This window comes from Carlito syrichta, unplaced genomic scaffold, assembly GCF_000164805.1.
Source record: "Carlito syrichta isolate Samal-C Ts95f unplaced genomic scaffold, Tarsius_syrichta-2.0.1 Scaffold303986, whole genome shotgun sequence".
NCBI lineage: Eukaryota > Metazoa > Chordata > Mammalia > Primates > Tarsiidae > Carlito > Carlito syrichta.
The window spans coordinates 518352-537830 of NW_007248082.1; the positions used below are offsets into that span (position 1 = coordinate 518352).

Below are 19479 nucleotides of genomic sequence, written 5' to 3' on the forward strand. Positions count from 1 at the left end.
AAAAAAAAAAAAAAAGAATAAGTTGATAGGCCAGGTTCAATAATCCCTCGGTAATCCCTATAATCCCAGCACTTTGGGAGGCTGAGGTGAGTGGATTACCTGAGCAGGGGTTCAAGACCAGCCTGGGCAATTTGGCCAGAACTAGTCTCTACAATAAAATAAAAAATAGCTGGGCGTGGTACCGCAGTTCCAGCTACTTGGAAGGCTGAGGTGGAAGGATCGCAGGAGTCCAGCAGGTTGACACTGAGATGGCCGTGAGCATGCGTGCCACTGCACTCCAGCCTGGGCAAAGGAGTGAGACTCCAACTCTTAAAAAAAAAAAAAAGAATAAGTAGATAGCCACCGAGCACGGTGGCTCATGCCTGTAATCCCAGCACTTTGGGAGGACAAGATGAGAGGATTGCCTGAGCCCGCGGATTCGAGACCAGCCTGGGCAACTTGGCAAGACCTCATCTCTACAATAAGTCAAAAAATTAGCCAGGCATGGTGGTTCATACCTATAGTTCCAGCTACTTGGAAGGCTAAGGCAGAAGGATCACCTGAGCCCAGTGGGTGGAGGCTGTGGTGACCAGGAGCGTGCCACTGCCCTTCAGCCTGGGTGACAGAGTGAGACTCCAACTCAAAACAATAATAAATAAAAATAAAATAAGTAGATAATCTGAATAACTTTATGTTAAGAAATCAAATTTGTAGTTTAAAAAACCTTCCAACAAAGAAAGTTTAAGGCCCAGATGGTGTTACTGGTAGTTATAGCAAACAAGAGGAAATAATACCAGTTATACATACACAGTTTCAGAAAACAGAAGGACACACTCATTTTGTGAAAACAGCATTACACTAATATCAAAACCAAATGAAATCGTGACAAGCAAAGAAAATTATAACCCCAATACAAATTTAAGTCAAGAGATACATAAAAAGAATAATGCATCATGATCAAATGGGATTTATCCTATTAATGAAAGATTGGTTTTGACACTTGAAAATCAGTGCAGTCCACTGTGTGTATATTATCTATCTATCTATAGATATAGATGGATAGATTTTTTTTCTTTAAGTTGTGGTTTCACTGTGTCACCCAAGCTAGAGTGCAGTGGCACAGTCACAGCTGACTGTGGCCTTGACCTCCTGGGATCAGGTGATCCTTCTGTCTCAGCCTCTCGCATAGCTGGGACTACAGGCACGCGTCACCACACTTGGCTTATTTTTTGACATTTTGTAGAGATGAGATCTTACTCTGTTACCTAGGCTGATCTCAAATTTCTGGGCTCAAGCAGTCCTCCCACCTTGTACTCCCAGAGTGCTGGAATTAGGGACGTGAGCCACTGCGCCCAGCTTGTAGTTCACTATATTAATAGACTAAAAAGTAACCACGTGATTATCTCAAGAAATGGCAGAAAAATCATTTGTCTACATTCTCAACAAACTAGGTCATACATTCTCAACAGTGGCAAAATTGACTCTTGCTGGGAAGGGAGAATCTAAGATGTTACCGTCATTTTGCCCTTTCGGAGGGCCACAGTACATAACAGATATACAACATAACTAGTATTAAAGTTTTGAGGGGGGAACACAATTACCACCAAAAAAAAAAATGTGTAAAAAAACTCTTTGAGTTTTTTGTTTGCCTGTTTATTTTTGACTCAGAGTCTCACTCTGTCGCCTAGGCTGGAGTGCAGTGGCATGTTCACAGCCACCGCAACCTCGACCTACTGGGCTCAGGCGACCCTTCCACCTCGGCCTTCCAAGTAGCTGGAAATACAGGCGTACACTACCATGCCCGGCTAATATTTTGATTTATTGTAGAGATGAGGTCTCCCCAAGTTGCCCAGGCTGGTCTCGAACCCATGGGCTTAGGCAATCCTCTCACCTTGGCCTCCCAAAGTGCTGGAATTATAGGTGTGAGCCACCATGCCCAGCAGGCTGTTTTTCCCCCCCGACACCTTTGAGTTCCTTATAGATCCTAGATGTTAGACCTTTGTTAGATATACAGTTGGCAGATATTTTTTCCCAGTCTGTGGGCTGTCTCCCTGCGCTCTTGATGGTTTCTTTGGCTTTGCAGAAGCTTGTCAGTTTGATGAGGTCCCACTTGTCTATCTTATCTCTTATGGCATGGGCACTTGGGGTTTTAATTAGGACTTGGTTGCCAGTTCCAATTTCCATAAGGGTGTCTCCTGCATTTTCTAAGGTTCTTATAGTTTGAAATTTTATATTTAGGTTTTTGATCCATTTAGAGTTGACTTTTGTGTATGATGATATAGGTAGGGGTCTTGTTTTAATCTTCTGCATGTGGTCAGCCAGTTTTCCCAGCACCATTTACTGAATAGGTTCTCCTCTTCCCAGTGGTTGGTGATAGATGCTTTTTCGAAGATGAGTTGAGAAAAAAATTGGTTTTGCTTCTGGAATCTCTGTCCTGTTCCATGGTCTGTGTATGCCTGTTCTTGTACCAATACCAAGCTGTTTTGATTATTGTAGCTTTATAATAAAGCATCTTAACAATGTTGATTCTTCCAATCCATGAGCATGGAATATTTTTCCATTTATTTGTGTCATCTTTGATTTCCTTGAACTGTGTTTTTGTAGTTTTCGTTGTAAAGGTCTTTCACATTTCTGGTTAGGAAGACGCCACGGTATTTCTTTTTTTTTGGCTATTGTGAATAGGATTGTGTTTTGTTTGTTTGTTTTTTGGAGTTGGAGTCTCACTCCGTCACCCAGACTAGATAGAGTGCAGTGGCATGCTCACGGCCACTGCAGCCTCAACCTGCTGGGTTCAGGCGATCCTTCTGCTTCAGCCTTCCAAGTAGCTGGAACCACAGGCACATGCTACCACGCCTGGCTAATTTTTTGATTTATTGTAGAAATGAGGTCTTACCAAGTTGCCCAGGCTGGTCTAGAACCCGTGGGCTTGGGCAATCCTCTCACCTCGGCCTCCCAATGTGCTGGGATTATAGGTGTGAGTCACCATGCCTGGCCTTGGATTGTGCTTTTTATTTGGGTTTCTGTTTATTGTTGGTATATAGAAATGCAACTGTCGTTTGCACATTTGTTTTATACTCTGAGACTTTGCCAAAGTCCTTTATCAGTGCAAGTAGGTTTTTGACAGATCTCTTGGGTTTTCAAGGTATAGAATCATATCCTCTGCAAAGAGGGATAACTTGACCTCCTCTTTTCCTATTTGGATACCCCTGATTTCCTTCTCTTGTCTGATTGTTCTAGCTAGGACTTCCAATACTATGCTGAACAGGAGGGGTGAGGTGGGCAGCCTTGTCTTGTTCCAGTTTTCAGGGGAAATGATTCCAATTTCTGTCTGTTGACTGTGGGTTTCTCATAGATGTCTCTGACTATTTTGAGGTATGTTCCGTCTATACCTAGAAGTTCAAGGGTTTTTATCAAGACAGGGTTCTGGATTTTATCAAAAGTTTTTTCCATGTCTAATGATATAGTCATGTGGGGTTTTTTGTCTTTATATCTGTTGATGTATTTAATTACATTTATGTCTTGCGGATGTTGAACCAGCCCTGCATTCCGGGAATGAAGCTACTTAGTCATGGTGAATGATTTTTGAGATGTGTTGCTGGATCTGGTTTGCTAGAATCTTGTTGAGAATTTTAGCATCTATGTTAATTAAGGATATTGGCCTGTAGTTCTTTTTCTTTGCTGGATCTTTATCCAGTTTGGATATCAATGTGATGTTAGCTTCATAAAATGATTTGGGGAGAGTTCCATCTTTCTCGATTGCCTGGAATACTTTCAATAGGATTGGTATCAACTCTTCCTTGTGTGTTTTGTAGGATTCTGCTGGAAAGCCATGTGGTTCAGGGCTTTTTTTGGTAGGTGGTTTTCTTTTTTGTTGTTGTTGGAGTCTCACTCCCTCGCCCAGGCTGGAGTGCATTGACATGCTCATGGCCACCCCAGTGTTGATCCACTGGGCTCAGGCAATCCTTCTGCCTCAGCCTTCCAAGTGGCTGGAACTGCAGGTGCGTACTACCATGCCCAGCTAATTTTTTTATTTTTTTGTAGAGATGACGTCTCACTAAGTGGCCAAGGCTGAACCCGTGGGCTCAGTCAATCCCCTCACCTTGGCGTCCCAAAGTGCTGGAATTATGGGTTTGAGCCACTGCACCCGGCCTTATAGGTAGTTTTCTTATGACATAGTCGATCTCCTGGGTTGTTATTGGTCTGTGTAGGGTCTCGATTTCTTCTTGTTTCAACCTGGGGAGGTTGTATAATATAAGAAAGTTCTCCATTTTATTTAGATTCTCCAGTTTCTATACAGGTGTACATGGTAATCTCTGATAATCTTTTGTATTTCTTCAGGGTCAGTTGTGACTTCATCTTTTGCATTTCTGATTGTGTTTATTTGGGCTTTTTCTCTCTGTTTCTTGGTCAGTCTAGCTAATGGTTCATCAATCTTGTTTATCCTTTCAAACACCAGCTTTTGGATTCATTGATTTTTTTTGTATTATATTTTTATCTTCTATGTCTCGAATTTGGACTTTTATTTTGGTGACCTGGATTCTTCTGCTGAAGTCAGAGTTTTGGTGGTCTTGTTTTTCCAGCTTCCTTAAGTGATTTGTTAGACTATTAACTTGTGATCTTTCTATTTTTTCATGTGTATTCTTAGAGATATGAATTCCCCTCTTATTACTGCTTTCATGGCATCCCAGAGGATTTGGTAAGATGTTTCTTCATTTTCATTTGTTTCCAGGTAACTTTTAACCTCTGTTTTGATTTCCGTGTTGACCCAGGAGTTGTTTAACATCATGCTGTTTAGTATCCATGTCTTTGTGGATTTGGGGGAAGTTTACTGGTGTCGATATTTATTGCTTAGACAGTCCTCTCACCTCGTTCTCCCAGAGTGCTGGGATTATAGATGTGAGCCACTGTGCCAAGCCTGTTCATTTTTTAATGGGGTTATTAGTTGTTTTCTTGTTGAATTATTTGAGTTCCTTATAAATTCTGGATATTATTTATCAGATGCAAAGTTTGCAAATATTTTTTTCCATTCTGCAGATTGTGTGTTTATTTTGTTGATTATTTCTTTTGCTGTGCAGAAACATTTTAGCTTAATTAAGTCCCATATGTCTATTTTTGTTTTTTTGCCTTTTCTTTTTAGGTCTTACTCATAAATCAATGTCCAGAAGAGTTTTTCCTAGGTTTTCTTATAGAATGTTTTTAGTTTTAGATCTTACATTTAAGTCTTTGTAGTATCCTGAGTTAATTTTTATATATAGTGAGAGATATGGGTCCTATTCATTTTTCTGCATATGAAATCCAATTTTATCAGACCATTTATTGAATAAGGTGTCCTTACCCCATTGTATGTTTTTGTCTGCTTTGTCAAAGATCAGTTAGTTGTTGGTGTATAGCTGTGTTTCTGGGTCCCTATTCTGTTTCATTGATCTATATGTCTTTTTTTTTTTTTTTTGAGTCGAAATTCCACTCTGTCACCAGGCTAGATTGCAGTGGCATAGTCACAGCCACCGCAGCCTTGACCTGCTAGGCTCAGGTGATCCTTCCACCTCAGCCTTCCAAGTAGCTGGAACTACAGGTACATGCCACCATCCCTGGCTAATTTTTTGATTTATTGTAGAGATGAGGTCTCACCAAGTTGTCCAGGCTGATCTCAAACCCCTGGGCTCAGGCAGTTCTCTTGCCTCTACCTCCCAAAGTGGTAGGATTACAGGCATGAGCCTCCACACCTGCCTGTGTCTCTATTTTTATACTAGTATCATACTGTTTTGGCTATTTTAAATTGTTGGACTTGTATGTAAATTATACCTCAATAAAGCAGTTTTTAAAAAAGTTACCTGTTGTATCCTTTGGCAATGAGAAAATTGGCCTTCACTCTCACTGAGAGGGATCTATCTTGCGACCCTCATAGTATAAGTGAAATTTATTTCTGTTTCAGAGACAGAGGAGATGGGTGATGAAGAGGTTTTCTCCTGGTTGAAGTGTGCAAAAGGACAGTCCCATGAACCAGAGAATCTCATGCCCACACAGATCATCCCTGGCACAGGTAAGGAAATGCATTTTTTAGATTTGGTGAAAAAATTGCTTTTAATTAAGATAGTCGCATACAATAAAAAACAATTTTTTTTTTTTGAGTTGGGATCTCAATCTGTCACCCAGGCTGGAGTACAGTGGCATGATCACAATAGTCATGCTTCACAAGTAGTGTCAACCTCATGGGCTCAGACGATACTTCCATCTCAGCATCTTGAGTCACTGGGACTGAAGGCATGTATCACCATGCCCAACTAAATTTTATTTATTTATTTTAGGGTAGAGACGAGATTTGCTATGTTACCTAGGCTAATCTGCCCATCTCAACCTCCCAAAGTTCTGGGATTACAGGCATGAGCCACCATACCTGGTCCATAACAATTTTTTGAAATGGATTATCTTCACCTGATTTTTTTCTTTTTCTTTTTCTTTTTTTTTTTTTTGAGTTGGAGTCTCTCTCTATTGCCCAGTCTGGAGTATAGTGGCACGCTTCCAGCCACTGCAGCCTCGACCTGCTGGGCTCCAGCGATCCTTCCGCCTCAGCCTTCCAAGTAGCCGGAACTACACGCGTGCACTACCACGTCCGGTTAACTTTTGATTTATTGTAGAGACGAGGTCTCACCAAGTTGCCCAGATGGGTCTCGAATCCGCGGGCTCAGGCAATCCACTCGCCTCGGCCTCCCAAAGCACGGGATTACAGGCTGAGCCACTGAGCCCGGCCTGATTCTTTTTCTTTTAAGCCTCATCAGATTTCTCTGAAAATTTAGATCTTTAGGTTTGTGCTATGGTGCATGCAACCACTGCACACTCTACTCTCCCTTTCTGATCAGAGGAGCTGGTCATGTTTCCAGATACCATTTAAGATTCCTACGATTGGCTGAATCAAAATGAAAAAGCCATCCCCTTGACTTTCAGAAAGACCTCTGGTTCTAGGCTTGTAAAAATCCAGCTGAAAGTTATCAAACCTCTAGATTCTATGGGGAAGGCAGCTAGTAGCAGTAGGTCATTTATGTCACAATCATAGCTTACTTAAGTGATTTCTCCAGAAGTTCTCTATGCCCGATTAACATAGATGCATTGAAGATGACAAATTTGCAGAACAACTGCTGATGCTCTTCCTCTACTTAAGAAAGCTTTGAGCTGGGCTCAGTGGCTCAGCCTATAATCCCGCGCTTTGGGAGGTTGAGGTGAGTGATTGCCTGAGCCCGCGGGTTCGAGACCCACCTGGGCAACTTGGCGAGACCTCATCTCTACAATAAATAAAAAAATCAGCTGGGCGTGTAGTGCGTGCCTGTAATTCCAGCTACTCGGAAGGCTGAGGCGGAAGGATCACTGGAGCCCAGCAGGTCGAGGCTGCGGTGGCTGGGAGCACGCCACTGCCCTCCAGTCTGGGCGACAGAGTGAGACTACAACTCAAAAAAAAAAAAAAAAAACTGTGGAGGACATCCTTTGGATCCTTCATACCCCATTGCTTCCAAGCCACAGATCTTCCTGAGTGCAGTGGTACAATACCTACTCCCTACAGGTCTAAGTATAGTTATATGTTGACCCACATAAAGTTTACATTGATCTATTTTTTTTTTCTTTTTTTTTTTGAGTTAGAGTCTCACTGTCACCCAGACTGGAGTGCAGTGGCCGCTCCCGGACTCCGCAGCCTCGACCTGCCGGGCTCTGGCGATCCTTCCATCTCAGCCTTCCAAGTAGCTGGAACTACAGGCACGCACTACCACACCCAGCTAATTTTTTATTTATTGTAGAGATGAGTTCTCGCCAAGTTGCCCAGGCGGGTCTTGAACCTACAGGCTCAGGCAATCCACTCACCTCGACCTCCCAAAGTGCTGGGATGGCAGGCTGAGCCACCAAGCCCAACGATCTATTCTTTTACCTTTTTTTTTTTTTTTTTTTTTAGGTAAAACACTAGAGAATCTACTCCTGAGTTTCTCCCATGTTAATGTTCTCCCATTGTTAATGTTTACTAGAGGAAGGACAGGAGTGTAGTTGAGTGCACAGAACTTTAGGGCCAGATATATCTGGGTTAAAGTCTTGGTACATCTATTTACCAACTTTGTATTTGAACAAGTGACCTAACTTCTGAGTCTCAATTTGATCATCAAAATTTGAGGATAAAAGCAGGTACCTCACTGAAATGTGGTAAGGATTGTGGGAAAAATATAAAAGAAGTTATGTTAACTTAGCACAGTTTTTGGCATATATGAGTGTTCTGATGTCAACTCTTATTACTGTTTTTTTTCCCCCAGCTCTTTACAATATTGGAGACATGGTACATGCTGCCCGGGGCAAGTGGGGAATTAAAGCCAACTGCCCTTGTATTAGTCGACAAAACAAATCCGTGTTGAGACCTGCTGTCACCAATGGGATGTCACAGGTAAAGAGATATATGTGGGTATCACTGAGTGAAGTGTCAGTTCTTAGCACCAGGAAGTGCCCCGTTTTCAACTCTTTTGTCCCAGGCTGCTATAGAAATCCTGGGGAATTAGGAGATGGATAACCCTCTTAGAGAGAGCCCCCACAATTTTTACTCTGGGAATTTTAATTCCCCCTGACTCTTATGGTTTCTCTTCATTCATCTTTAAACCAGTTCAGACTTGGCTGACAAATAGCATAAGGAGATTTCTAACCAGGTGTAGTGGCTCACACCTATAATCTCAGCACTTTGGGAGGCTGAGGCAGGAGGATTACTTGAGCCCGGGAGTTCAAGGCCAGCCTGGGCAACACAGTGAGACCTCTATCCTCTATTTAATTTAAAATTTAAAAATGGCCAGGCATGGTGGCTCATGCCTGTAACCCAGCACTTTGGGAGGTAGAAGCAAGAGGATTGCCTGAGCCCAGGGGTTCAAGACCAGCCTAGGCAGCTTGGCAAGACCTCATCTCTACAATAAATTTTAGAAACAAAAAGGGTATGATGGCATATGCATGTAGTTCCAACTACTTGAAAAGCTGAGGTGGAAGACTCGCCTGAGCTCAGCAGGTCGAGGCTATGGTAGCTGTGAGCCTGCCACTGCATTCCAACCTGGGCAACAGAGTGAGACTCCAACTCAAATAATAATAATAATAATATTTTATTTAAAAAAGAGATTCCTAGCATTTTTTTTTTTTTTAGTTGGAGTCTGTCTCACTCCATCGCCCAGACTGGAGTGCAGTGGCACACTGCTCACAGCCACCCCAGCATTGACCAGCTGTCTTCAGCAATCCTTCGACCTCAGCCTTCCAAACCTTCCAAGTAGCCGGAACTACAGGTGTGCACTACCACACCCAGCTAATTTTTGGTTTTTTTTAGTTGGAGTCTTACTCCGTTGCTCGGGTTGGAGTACAGTGGCACGCTCATGGCCACTGCAGCCTCGACCTGCTGGGCTTATGTGATCCTTCCTTCTCAGCCTTCCAAGTAGCTGGAACTATAGGCATGTGCCACCATGCCCAGCTAATTTTTTTTTTTAATTGTAGAGATGAAGTCTCACCAAGTTGCCAGGCTAGTCTTGAACCTGTGGGCTCAGGCAGTCCTCTCACCTTGGCCTCCCAAAGTGCTGGGATTATATGCTTGGGCAACTGCGCCCAGCCTAATTTTTAAAAATTTATTGTAGAGACGAGGTCTCGCCAAGTTGCCCGGGCCGGTCTTGAACATGGGCTTAGGCAATCCACTCACCTCAGCCTCCCAAAGTACTGGGATTACAGGCTGAGCCACCGAGCCTGGCCTCCTAGGATCTTATCAAGACGTATACCTCAGGGTCTTTGTAATTATGAAAAGTATAGGGAAGATTACTAGAAATTCTGCTGGTCTTTTCATTCCTATCCGAGAAGGTACACGGTCCCTATCACTGTGTTCTTAGGTACAAAAGACAAACATGAAAATTGGCCCGCTGAATTGGATTAGGAGGCAGTGGTCTTCTCATTGCTCTATTAGAGGCAGAGGTTGTTCTGATTTGATGGTGACAGTTTTGAACAATCAGTTGGTTTTTAAAACCCATAACCAACTGCTTACATTTGAGGCCCTTCTAGGAACACTGCTAACCCATGGTCGAGTTACTGCTGAGAGATCTGGAGATACATTTTCAGTAGAGTTGACTAATACAGTGTATGCAAATACTCCAGATATAGCAAATTGCTTGGAAAAATCAGTAACAGACTAATAAACATTGGGCATTTTCTATATGCCAGACCTATGCTTAGCCCTTTGCATATAGTATTTCATTTAATCTTCAGAACAGTTCTGTAAGATCAAGTTTTTTGTTGTTTTTTTGAGTCGGAGTCTCACTGTGTCACCTAGGCTGTGAAGTGGTAGGCTCATGGCCACTGTAGCCTCAACCTACTGGGCTCAGGCAGTCCTTCCGCCTCAGCCTTTCAAATAGCTGGAACTACAGGCGTGTGCTACCATGCCCAGCTAATTTTTTGATTTATTGTAGAGATGAGGTCTCACCAAGTTATCCAGGCTGGTCTCGGATGCCTGGGTTCAGGCAATCTTCTCACCTTGGCCTCCCAAAGTGCTGAGATTAAAGGCTTGAGCCACTGTGCCTGGCCGAGATCAAGTTTTAATCACCAATTTGCCATTGTAGAAACTGTTCAGCCAGGCTCGGTGGCTCAGCCTGTAATCCCGCACTCTGGGAGGCTGAGGCGAGTGGATTGCCTGAGCCCGCGGGTTCAAGACCTGCCTGGGCAACTTGGTGAGACCTCATCTATACAGTAAATCAAAAAAAAAAACTAGCCGGGCATGGTAGCGCATGTTTGTAATTCCAGCTACTTGGAAGGCTGAGGTGGAAAGATCGCCAGAGCCCAGCAGGTCGAGGCTGCGGTGGCCGGGAGTGTGCCACTGCACTCCAGTGTGGGCAACAGAGTGAGACTCCAACTCAAAAAAAAAAAAACTGTCAGGCATGTGAAATCTTTATTTTAGATTACAAACTTCATACTTTATTTCCTGCTCTTTCTACAGAACCTAGCATATTTCTGGCATATTGTAGGACTCAATAAATATGGTGAATTAAAGTATGGATGAAGCTGGGCTCGGTGGCTCAGCCTGTAATCCCACGCCTTTGGGAGGCTGAGGTGAGTGGATTGCCTGAGCCCGCGGGTTCAAGACCCGCCTGGGCAGGCGAGACCTCATCTCTACAATAAATCAAAAAAATTATCCAGGCGTGGTAACGCGCGCCTATAGTTCCAGCTACTTGGTAGGCTGAGGCGGAAGGGTTGCCGGAGCCCAGCAGGTCGAGGCTGCAGTGGCTACGGTGGCTGGGAGCGGCCACTGCACTCCATTCTGGGTGACAGTGAGACTCCAACTCAAGATAAATAAATAAATAAAGTATGGATGAGTTGGGCTCGGTGGTTCAGCCTGTAATCCCGTGTTTTGGGAGACTGAGGTGAGTGGATTTTCTGAGCCCGCGGGTTCAAGACCCACCTGGGCAACTTGGCGAGACCTTATCTCTACAATAAATCAAAAAATTAGCCAGGTGTGGTAGCGCGCCCCTGTAGTTCTGGCTACTTGGAAGGCTGAGGTGAAAGGATCGCCATAGCCCAGCAGGTCGAGGCTGCGGTGACTGGGAACAGCCACTGCACTCCAGTCTGGGCGACAGTGAGACTCCAACTCAAAAAAAAAAAAAAAAGAATGGATGAATTAGCAGTTTATGGAACAGACTATTCTTACCAGACCTACTTAGTATCTGAAATCATTACTAGTTGTGTTTTATTTTTTGTACCCAAGGACAGCACTCTAACCATGTTGGCCTTCTGTGTTTTAGCTTCCTAGCATAAACCCTAGTGCCTCTTCTGGAAATGAAACGGCCTTCTCAGGCGGAGGAGGAACTGCCACAGTAACAACTCCAGAACCCGATCATGTTCTCAAAGCCGACAGCACTGACACCAGATCTGAAGAGCCTCTGAAAGCAGATGGTTCAGCATCAAATAGCAATAGTGAGCTAAAAGCCATCAGGCCTCCTTGCCCTGACACAGCCCAGCCCTCCTCCGCCCTGCACTGGTTGGCAGATTTAGCAACTCAGAAGGCTAAAGAAGAAACAAAAGGTGAGATCTGCTCTGCCTGTGCTTGTTTTGGGATTCTTTGAACTCACACATTACCATTCACATTTATGCAACATGCCACTTGCTTTCTCTGGCTGGTCACATAAAATGAGGGAATCTCTTTCAGCTTTTTTCTAGAAGAGTTTTTTTAAGTAGGAACCTGCCTGGCCCCTACCCTAGACCTCCTTAGTCAGAATTGATACAAACTTCTCAGGAGGTTCAGTTATGCAACCAGCGTTGAGAGCTAGACTTAGAGCAATAGTTTTTAATGGACCCAAGAATCACCTGGGGAATTGTTAAAAATACAGAATCCTGTGTCCCACCCAGAACTACTAAATCAGAATCTTTTGGGGTGAGACCAGTAATCTCCATTTTTAACAAGTACTCCAAGTGTTCTGTACATGTGTTCTGGAGTTCCTCTTAAAACACTGTCTTAGAAAGTGAGAAGATGAAGGATAGATGGGAACAGAAAGAGGTTTAAAATCCAGATTTGGAAAGGAGAGAAGAAGTAAGAGCATCTCCTTGGCCATAAGACCTACCATATTCATAGTTTGTCAGGCTTGACCCTAAAACCATACACAGTTTGGGGAGCAGGGGAAGGGAGAAAGTCTTTCCTCCTTTCCGCTTGGCTGATTTTTAGGAGTCAAGTTGTCTGCTGGGTATTGCTAATTGTGCCTAATGCTATTCCCGGTTATGTTCTTACAGAAGCAGGGTCCCTGAGGTCGGTGCTCAGTAAAGAGTCTCACTCACCCTTTGGGCTGGACTCGTTCAACTCCACTGCAAAGGTCTCTCCGTTGACTCCAAAGCTTTTTAACAGTCTGTTACTGGGTCCCACTGCCTCCAACAACAAAACCGAAGGCTCTAGCCTTCGAGATCTCCTTCACTCCGGGCCAGGAAAGCTTCCTCAAACCCCTTTGGACACAGGCATACCCTTCCCCCCGGTCTTCTCTACATCCTCAGTAAGTGTCCTTTCTACAACTCTAGGCTTTGCTGCTTTTCCGTGAAAGAACCATCAGAGATTTGGTAATTGGGTTAGGGGGTACTTGGGTGATTTGTGTTCTTTACATTGTTTATCAAGCTGACAAGATATCTCTTTAAGTTTTGGGAATGTTTGAGATCCTATTAAGTTGTAAACCTTTGTACCATGTTAGGACGTCAGTAAAAGTTGATACTTTGAAAGTTTTCAGTCGTTAGCAGAAAAGTTATCAAGTTATTGATCACTTGATTTCTTTTTTTCACTTGATTTCTCACTCTGTCACCCAGACTGGAGTGCAGTGGCCGCTCCCGGCCACCGCACCCTCAACCTGCTGGGCTCCAGCAATCCTTCCGCCTCAGCCTTCCAAGTAGCTGGAACTACAGGCGCGCGCTACCACGCCCGGCTAATTTTTGATTTATTGTAGAGATGAGGTCTCGCTGCCCAGGCGGGTCTCGAACCCGCGGGCTCAGGCAATCCACTCACCTCAGCCTCCCAAAGTGCTGGGATTACAGGCTGAGCCACTGAGCACGGGTGATTTTCTTGATAATCGCAGTCATTGAATTTTTTTTTTTCCTATGCAGCACATTCATATAGTGTCTCTTGGATGTCTATCGATGTCTCAAACCTTTAACACATCTAAGACTGAACTCTTGATCATCTGCCCTTAAACCATCTACTCCTTGGCTTTCCTCTCTTGGTCAGTGAAAGAACACATCCACAACTGCTCATGCCAGAAATCTTGGAGTCATTTGGAACATCCGTCTCTTACATTTCATATAGAATTTGTCAGCAGTTCTTTCAATTTGATCTTAAATGTATTCAGGGGCAACCCCCTTGGGTCCCTTCCCACTCTGAGAGTTTTTCTGTCCCCTCAGTAAATCCTTCTTTCTCAAAAAAAAAAAAAAATGTCTTCAGAATCCACTCATTTCTCATCAGCTCTACTGCTTCCTCTCTGGTCTGAGCCATCATTCTCTCTTACCTAAATTTTTGCAGTAAATTCCTTACAAGTCCCCTTTATTTCTGTCCTTTATATTCTACAGTCTTTGTAACACAGTTGTTAGGGTGATCTTTTTAAAATATTAAGTCATGTTGCCTCTGCCTAAAGTCCTCCAAGGGCTTCCCATTTCTCTTGTAAGACAGGCAGAGTTCTTCCAGTGCTTACGTGTGAGCAGAGTCCAGAGGCTGGACTGCGAGGCTCTAGGCCTGTCTGTTCCTCTTCCCTTCAACCTCCCTGACTTCAACTACCAATCTCCCTCTTGTTCATGATGCTCCAGCCACACCCATCTTCTTGCTGTCCTTGAACATGACCAGGCATGCTCCAACTTCAGGGCCTTTGCACTTGTTTCCTCCACCTAGAATTTCCTTTCTGTGTCACACATGGCTTCATTGTCAACTTCCTCTCCTCCCTCCTGAAATGTCCCCCTCAGTAAGCCTTTCTTTGTACACCACCCTTAAGTGTCCATCACACACCCATCCTCTGCACATTTTCCCTGCTTAATTTTTTTCATACCACTAACTACCATCTGACCTATTATATGTTTCTCTTGCCTCAAAGGCATTTTTGACTGTTTTATTTACTAGCATAGTTCTAGTGCCATGATGTTTGATTCATAGGCATGTTTAGTAAGCATTTATTGAATGCATGAATTCACAAGGCACAAAATGTAAGATACAAAAGAGTTTTAAGTGAAAAAATCTCCGCGCCCTCCAGCCACTTGTTTCCCTTTCTAGAAATCACCATCATTTCCTGAGTGTCATTTCAGAGATATCATATGTATATCATTTTTTCCCTTTTTACACAAATATTCCACACCTGAATTTTCTGTTTTTTAGTTTCTATATTGTGCAATCATTTCTTTTTTTTTTTTTTTTGACTTGGAGTCTCACTCTGTTGCCCAGGCTGGAGTGCAGTGGCACGTTCCCAGCCACCGCAGCCTCAACCTGCTGGGCTCTGGCAATCCTTCCCACTCAACCTTCCAAGTAACTGGAACTACAGGCGTGCACTACCATGCCCAACTAATTTTTGATTTATTGTAGAGATGAGGTCTCACCAAGTTGCCTGGACTGGTGCGGAACCCACAGGCTCAGGCATTCCACTCACCTCAGCCTCCCAAAGTGCTGGGATTACAGGCTGAGCCACTGAACCCAGCCTGTGCAGATCATTTCAAACAAGCACATAAGTGTTGCTCATTTTATGATTAGTGACTGGAATTTGATGTACTGTGTATAGTTAAGCCTTGTTCATTTTGGGTTATTTGTTTTTCTTTTGGATAAGTAACTTTTTTTTTTTTTTTGAGCTGGAATCTCACTCTGTCGCCCAGACTGGAGTGCAGTGGCCGCTCTCGGCCACCGCAGCCTCGACCTGCTGGGCTCCGGCGATCCTTCCGCCTCAGCTTTCCGAGTAGCCGGAATTACAGGCATGCGCTACCAGGCCCGGCTGATTTTTTGTAGAGATGAGGTCTCGCTGCCCAGGCGGGTCTCGAACCGGCGGGCTCAGGCAATCCACTCACCTCAGCCTCCCAAAGGCGCGGGATTACGGGCTGAGCCACCGAGCCCGGCTGTAACTTTTTATTTTTTTTTGAGTTGGAGTCTCACTCAGTCGTCCAGACTGGAATGCAGTGGCTGCTCCTGGCCACCGCAGCCTCGACCTGCTGGGCTCCGGCGATCCTTCCGCCTCAGCCTTCCAAGTAGCCGGAATTATAGGTGCACACTACCACCCCCGGCTGATTTTTTTTTTTTTTTTTTTTTTTTTATTGTAAAGATGAGGTCTCGCCTGCCCAGGCGGGTCACGAACCCGCAGGCTCAGGCAATCCACTTACCTCAGCCTCCCAAGGCGCGGGATTACAGGCTGAGCCACTGAACCCAGCTAAGTAACTTTTTTTTTGGAGTAAGGGTCTCACTCTGCTGCTCAGGCTGGAGTGCAGTGATAATGGCTCACCACAGCCTTGACCTCCTGGGCTCAGGCAATTCTTCTACCTCAGCCTCCCTCAGCCTCCTGAGTAGTTGGTACTATAGGCATGTGCCAACACACCTAGCTTATTTTTCTGATTTTTAATTGTAAAGACAAGGTCTCTCTATGTCGCTTAGGCTGGTCTCGAACTCCTGGGCTCAAGCAGTTCTCCCTCTGATTATAGGTGTCACCCACCAAGCCAATAAGTAACTTTTTTGTTTTTTTGAGTTGGAGTCTCACTCTGTCGCCTAGACAGGAGTGCAGTGGCATGTTCCCGACCATCGCGGCCTCAACTTGCTGGGCTCCAGCGATCCTTCCACCTCAGCCTTCCAAGTAGCTGGAACTACAGGCGCGTGCTACCATGCCCGGCTAATTTTTTTCTTTTATTGAAGAGATGAGGTCTCGCCAAGTTGCCCAGGTGGGTCTTGAACCCGCGGGCTCAGGCAATTCACTCACCTCAGCTTCCCAAAGCATGGAATTACAGGCTGAGCCACCGAGCCCGGCTGCCAATAAGTAACTTTAATTTTTTTTATTACTATTGGATCATCAAAGTTGAAGCCTATAAATAGCTTTTTCTTTTTTAAAGTTAGGTTTCACTCTGTTGCCCAGGCTGGAGTACAGTGGCACACTCACGGCTACCACAACTTCAACCTGCTGGGCTCAGACGATCCTTCCACTTCAGCCTTTCAAGTAGCTGGAACTACAGGCATGTACTACCACACCAGGCTAATTTTTTTATTTATTGTAGAAACGAGGTCTCCCCATGTTGCCCAGGCTGATTTTTTTTTTTTTTTTTTTTTTGAGTTGGAGTCTCAATCTGTCGCCCAGACTGGAGTGCAGTGGCACGCTCCCAGCCACCGCAGCCTCGACCTGCTGGGCTCCGGCAATCCTTCGCCTCAGCCTTTCAAGTAGCTGGAACTACAGGCACACGCCTACAATGCCCAGCTAGTTTTTGATTTATTGTAGAGACGAGGTCTCGCCAAGTTGCCCAAGCAGGTCTTGAACCCGCAGGCTCAGGCAATCCACTCGCCTTGGGCTCCCAAAGTGCTGGGATTATAGGCTGAGCCACCAAGTCTGGCCTCCAGGCTGGTTTTTAACCCCTGGGCTGTCAGTCCTCTCACCTCCACCTACCAAAGTGCTGGGATTATAGGCATGCGCTACCCTGCCTGGCCACAAAACAATTATTTTGGGTACCATTTTATTTGTACTCATATCCCTAGTTTTTTCCTCTTTTTAATTTTTCTCATATGGTTATATGACTATACATATATTGTCGAGTTAGTGATTAGTAATACTTTTGGCATAGGATTATCAAGTTTATATAGAAGCTCTGCCCCTTTCAGTTCTGTAACCTTGGGTATGTCACTTTCATCTCTAGGCATGAGCTTTTCTGTCAGTTGAAACAGATGCAGTGGGTTGGTAATAAGGGAAAAATTGGACAGAAGGAGACTGCTTTTAGAATAGAGTTCCTCTTGGACACACTGGTGCACCCTTTATTTCACTTCAGTTACTTAATTGAAGTGTTGTCTACTTTGGACATGCTGGCTAGAAGAAATTTAGAACCCCCATACTAAATGATCTTTTTACTGGGTTACAGCCTTTTGTGATTTCTGCATCTGCATGCCTATGTTAAATGAGGGCTGAATGTCAAAGGTATTTCTTAGATCTCAAATCTCTTGAGGCAAAAGGAATCTTTCTGTACCTTTCTTTTATAAATGTAAGGCAAAATATGAAGGATAGAGAAATTGAAGACGTTGACTTATCTTCCCTTCCAGTTACAAAAGACATTCTAATAGCTTTTGTGGAATTTAATCAGATAGGTCAGAAATCCTTGTGAATATAACTGTGAGATAATTTTTTTGAATGCTCTTCTCATGGTGCCTCAGTCAAGCTTACCTGATGGATTTGTGTCTGGCAGGGAGCAAAGAGCAAGGCCAGCCTACCCAACTTTCTTGACCACATCATTGCCTCAGTGGTAGAAAATAAGAAAACCTCAGATGCTTCAAAGCGGGCCTGCAACTTGACTGATACCCAAAAGGAAGTGAAGGAGATGGTGATGGGTTTGAATGTGCTAGACCCCCATACTTCTCACTCTTGGCTCTGTGATGGGAGACTTCTTTGTCTCCATGACCCCAGCAACAAAAACAATTGGAAGATCTTCCGAGAATGTTGGAAGCAAGGCCAGGTAAGCAAGTATAAGTAGTTCCCAGGACCAGCTGTCTGCCTGTCTGCCACAGCTATGAGGGTAATTCCAGGCCTCTCTAGAAGAGCATCTGCCAGGGAGATTTAGACATAGTAAGTTTGTTGTAATAGACTTGCTACTTCAGTTTTTAAAATCAAGGAGATTCCCAAAAATATACTGTGCATCCTTTTATTTCTAAGCTGTGTAGTTCTTTGCTTTTAAAATAGCAGTTGAAATTTCTGTTAGGTGTTGATCTGTCATTAATGACACCTTTGGAGGAAAATCATTAAGTGTGACATGGGTTGGGTGGGGGTGCTGCAGGAAGTAGGTGGTACTTTTCTAGGTAAATTTTTTTTTTTTTTTGAGTTGGAGTCTCACTCTGTTGCCCTGACTGGAGTGCAGTTGCCGCTCCTGGCCACCGCAGCCTCGACCTGCGGGGCTCCGGCAATCCTTCCGCCTCAGCCTTCCAAGTAGCTGGAACTACAGGCACGTGCTACCACACCCGGCTAATTTTTTGATTTATTGTAGAGATGAGGTCTCACCAAGTTGCCCATGCGGGTCTCGAACCTGTGGGCTCAGGCAATCTACTCACCTCAGCCTCCCAAGGTGCGGAATTACAGGCTGAGCCACCAAGCCCGGCTTAGGTAAATGTTTTAAGGCCAAAGAAGTTTTTGTGATAGTGTAATAACACTCCCTGGCTTCTGTACTTTAGCAGGTGCTTTAGGAACAGGAAGCTTGTAAAATTGTCTAGATAGTTTTTCATTTTCAAGGTGAGGAAGTATTCTTGAAGTTGCACTTGTCAGCTTTTTGTCCTCTCACCCCAAAACATTGGTAGATACCAAGGCAACAAGTGGTTTCTATGGCATGTCTACCAGAGTGAGAGAGTCAAGTATAATAATGGAGTAGAAGCAGTTTCCATTCACTTTAGCTGACATGGTGAAATCCATAGATTATAAAACTGAGAGGAACAATGAGGCTTCATGGAAAGGGGAGGTTTTTCTCAAGGAACCCTCCTATTTCAGCCCTGGAACTGGAAATATCTCCTAGATGGCTCTGATTAGGATATTTTTGTTTCTACAGCCAGTGCTGGTTTCAGGGGTACATAAAAAACTCAAGTCTGAACTCTGGAAGCCTGAGGCCTTTAGCCAGGAATTTGGAGACCAAGATGTGGATTTGGTGAACTGCAGGAATTGTGCTATAATTTCCGATGTGAAAGTTCGGGATTTCTGGGATGGTTTCGAGATCATATGCAGTAAGTGACTTTGATAATCTAGTTTAGTAATGACAGACTGGGAAATAATCACTTATATACCTGTTCCTGCCCCTTGAATAACAGATCGTATC

The 19479-nt window shown here is 44.2% G+C and overlaps 1 protein-coding gene across 3 annotated transcripts in view; it reads left to right on the plus strand.

Moving 5' to 3' along the window:
- Positions 1-19479, plus strand: part of KDM3B (lysine demethylase 3B) — a 63066-nt gene that overhangs the window by 33866 nt on the left and 9721 nt on the right. For 2 of the 3 annotated variants that reach the window (XM_021713003.1, XM_021713004.1), the window contains 6 exons: positions 5912-6019; positions 8265-8392; positions 11751-12030; positions 12733-12986; positions 17872-18138; positions 19216-19387. In XM_021713003.1, the coding sequence (XP_021568678.1) occupies positions 5912-6019; positions 8265-8392; positions 11751-12030; positions 12733-12986; positions 17872-18138; positions 19216-19387 (1209 nt within the window). The remainder of the gene's footprint in view (positions 1-5911; positions 6020-8264; positions 8393-11750; positions 12031-12732; positions 12987-17871; positions 18139-19215; positions 19388-19479) is intronic. The other variant, XM_021713002.1, reaches the window with a different exon arrangement.